Source organism: Belonocnema kinseyi, chromosome 7 (genome assembly GCF_010883055.1).
Source record: "Belonocnema kinseyi isolate 2016_QV_RU_SX_M_011 chromosome 7, B_treatae_v1, whole genome shotgun sequence".
NCBI classification, from domain to species: domain Eukaryota; kingdom Metazoa; phylum Arthropoda; class Insecta; order Hymenoptera; family Cynipidae; genus Belonocnema; species Belonocnema kinseyi.
This window is the reverse complement of record NC_046663.1, coordinates 110,515,762-110,519,799: the sequence shown is the minus strand read 5'-3', so window position 1 is coordinate 110,519,799 and position 4,038 is coordinate 110,515,762. Positions and strand designations below refer to the sequence as shown.

Below are 4,038 nucleotides of genomic sequence, written 5' to 3'. Positions count from 1 at the left end.
CGAGGGCGCATACTTTGAATAAAATATTTGTTATCATTCTCTTGAAATAAATGTGTTTTTTTCTTGAAAAAATACCGGTTTCATATGTATACACGTGGTATATTGCCGACCTCACTTTATCAGTTCACTGAATGTTTTTTTGAACCTAAGAACTTTTTTTGTAAATAAAATATCGAGCTCAAACTTTCGGAAATGTATTAGAGTACAATAAAATACGTTTAGGTACTGCATTTCGTTCGGAACTTCACTGAAAATTATTTTATCTCTTTTCTGAACCTCGACATTTTTTTAACGTTCGAACTTTTTTTTATACATAAAATATCGGTCTCAAACTTTGAGAAATGCAAGAACCGAAAGAAAACTACTTTAAAGTACAAAGCTTAATGATAAAAGATGTAAAAAAATATATTTCAACAATCAATTCCAACGGCATCAGCCGGTAACTTTGTACACGAAAATAAGAAACCTGGCGGCCACTAGTCGACGCTCTAGAGGGTTCGTATTTTCGTGTACGACGTTACCGGCTGATGCCGTTGGAATTGATTGTTGAAATATATTTTTTTTACATCTTTTATTATTAAGCTTTGTACTTTAACGTAGTTTTCTTTCGGTTCTTGCATTTCTCAAAGTTTGAGACCGATCTTTTATGTATAAAAAAAGTTCGAACGTTCAAAAAATGTCGAGGTTCAGAAAAAAGATGAAATAATTTCCAGTAAAGTTCCTACCAAAAGGCAGTACCTAAACGTACTTTATTGTACTCTAATACATTTTCCAAAGTTTCAGCTCAATATTTTATTTACAAAAAAAGTTCTTAGGTTCAAAAAAATATTCAGTGAGCTGATAAAGTGAGGTCGATAATATAGGTATTTGGCTGTGTCACATGCCCTTAAATGTGTTAAAACCCTGCAGTTTCTCTTTTCTACGAGTTTCAGGGATGCACCCCGGTTATTTTGAGCTAAGGAAGCAAATATCGTACTTTTTTTAGAACAAATATTTTTTATGTTGACGATTAAAAATATAATTTTTGTCAAAAAAGGACGTTAGAAAAAATCGACTAAAATTGCATTTATTTGATAAAACCATACATTTGTTTGTATAGTTCAGTAATAATGAGAAGAACATGTTCTATAAAAAATTGGGTTTTATCTCTTAACATATTTTTCTCGTATTGTTATTAATTCTAAAAGGAACGGTTAAGTTACATTTTATACTTGTATTTCTTTCTTAGATGCTCTTTCCTTGCAAGAATGTATTACAGGAAAATCATTGTAGGCTATTTTTCCTATAATGAATATTCCAAACTTTTTTTCGATCACAGAATAATTATAGAAATTAATGATATTAATATATTGCAACACTTATTGCAAAAACTATAAGCTACGCATAGTTTTTAAGTTTCATTATACCCATATTGTTAAACGAGTAAAATTCTTTAATTACGTTATTAATTATTTCGATATTTAAATATGATTAATTTATAATTATGCATAATTGTTTTACTATAATTGTTCATATTATTGTTCCTAAAATAAATAAAAAAGTGTAGGAAGGGTTGTTTATTTTCACAACGATAAGATATCATTTGAATGTTTCAGCTATGCTAATATGATTTTTATTGTTGTGAATTCCTATTTTTTATTCTAAAGAAATAAAAATAATGCAGTATTCTAAGCAGAAAAATAAGTATTTCGTTTAATCCTTTAAAATACTAACTATATATAAGTATTTTTTAAACATTTATTTAACTAACTAGAGCATTATTACAATGACCACTACAACCGTCTTTCCATTTAATAATAATGTTCAATATTTTTAAATGGTAATAAATATATATTTTGTTAAGATTCAAAAAAATATACGATAATAAAAATCATTTTATTAGATCTAGAAAATTTAAGGGGTTTATTATCAGTATATTATGAACAGATCTTATTTAAGAAGAAAATTTAACTTTTCTGTCCCTTTAAGATATGATATCAATACAAAAAATTATATTTCTTAAATTTTAGAGTTAAAAAACAATTTTTTCTCTGCTTTAAAGCTCAAAAACCAAAACAATCACATCTTTACATTATGCATGTACAAATTTCCAGAAGATTTGATTAAAAATTGCTAAAGGTACAGCACGTTAAAGTATGCACATTCAGAAATACGCATTAGCTTTTTGAATATAAACATTAGAATAAATTTTCTTCATGAAAGTTGAAGTAGACCCAAAAAGGCGTATATCTTTTAGCTCTTGAAATTTTTCAATAAAATTGCTTCCTACAAAGAAAACCACCTTTCTATTCTGGCTCTGAATTTTTTAATTTTTTAAATTGATGTTGTATCGAAATTGTTCACTTTTATCAAAAAATGTTTCCTTAGAAAAAATTCTCCTCTGGAAGTAGTCCACCTTTTGTTTGAAGCTTTTTCCTGTGTAATCAATATTTTAACCAAAATAATCACAAATGTATTTTTCCACACATACACGCATACACGCTTCACGTGTATGCAATATCGAGTTTTGAAGGGGGTCGTACAAAAACAAATGTTTTTAACAAGAAAGTGTTGTCCGTTAAATTAAATGCTACTTTACTAATTTTTTTTCTAATTTATACCAGATAAAAATCCAGCAAGGATATAATTTTATATATTTCAGGAAGGAGAACAATTTTTAACTATGAATAGACTATTCATATATTGCGTTGTTTTTTGAAAAAGAGTTTTTAATCGTTTTTCTAACCAAAAGTACGATTTTTTTTCTTTGGCTCAGGGACATACTCAAAACACGTTGAAAAGAGAAACTGGACGTTCAAGCACTTTTGAGTTGAACATAATCGAGCCTACCTGTGAAAAATTTCATAAAACCGATATAGTTTAGAGCGGTTTAGAGTATAGAATAAAGGAATAAGTGATAATTATTTTTAAAAATGTTGAAGGTGATTCTTTCCAGTACGGAACTTATTAAGAAATCTTACATTTATGGCACCCTGGATCCTTGGCTAGGACAAGGTCTTTTAACTTCGACAGGTAAACGATTCATAAGGTTTTTTCTATGTTTAAATGCCAAATTTAAGTTAAAAATTTCCTTTACATGATAATCAAATATTTTGGTGTAACCCAGGAGAAAAATGGTTCCACCATAGGAAAATGATTACACCAGCTTTTCATTTTGGAGTAGTTGATACATTTTTTGAAATAATGTCAGAAAAGGCAGAAATACTCAATCAAGTTATGGAAGAAGAAATTAAAAAGAATCCGGGAAAACCAATCGATTTTTTTGATTTCGCTAATAGATGTGCCCTCGACATCCTTTGTGGTATTTAAAAAAATGCATTTTTTAATATCAGTTGTATTAACTCTTTTGAAGGTATTTTTTAATTGAGAAGTTTCTGTATTTAAAACACACAAATTTAAAAAATTTCAAGTTAAATTAACAGTAAAAAGAATTCTTATTTGATATTCAAAAAATTAAAAAAGTGCTTTTAAACATTATTTTTTTTTAATTTCACACATTTCAACGTTGAATGTTTCTAAAATTTGATTTATAAAATCAAAATTATTCTAAATATTGTTTGCTTAAAAACAATATGTTATTTATGTAACTGTAATTTTCAAAATTATTTCTATTTTTATGTTGCTTATGAAATTGACAATAAAGTGTGTACAACATTATTTTAGAAACAGCCATGGGTGTGAACGTAGATGTCCAAAGGAATCTTGAAAATGAATATATGGCCGCTCTCCCAAAGTATAAATTTCTGTTTGATTATAAAAAATTATCAAAATGTTATCTTTCCAGAATACCAAATTTTTAAGATTATTTTTAGAGTTGCTGAAATAGCTCTCAAAAGAATGTATCGACCTTGGTTGGCACTAGATTGTATATTTTACAGAACAAAATATGGAGCAGAATTTAAATCTGCTCTTGATACCATGAATAAATTTACGATGGAGGTTAGTAAAATCTATGTTTTCTCAAACTAATGCTACAAATAGAATTCAATTCTATTTGCTTTAATTCTGCAGAACATTTTAATGTATCAGAAATGGATC

General features: G+C 27.5%; 1 protein-coding gene across 1 annotated transcript in view; it reads left to right on the top strand.

Annotated features, from left to right (window-relative positions):
• The first annotated feature begins 2,912 nt into the window (after nt 1–2,912).
• The window catches only part of LOC117176624 (cytochrome P450 4C1-like), a 2,737-nt gene continuing 1,611 nt past the window's right edge, over nt 2,913–4,038 (top strand). The window contains exons 1-4 of the mRNA XM_033366878.1: nt 2,913–3,012; nt 3,107–3,301; nt 3,664–3,733; nt 3,813–3,939. Of these exons, the coding sequence (XP_033222769.1) occupies nt 2,913–3,012; nt 3,107–3,301; nt 3,664–3,733; nt 3,813–3,939 (492 nt within the window). The remainder of the gene's footprint in view (nt 3,013–3,106; nt 3,302–3,663; nt 3,734–3,812; nt 3,940–4,038) is intronic.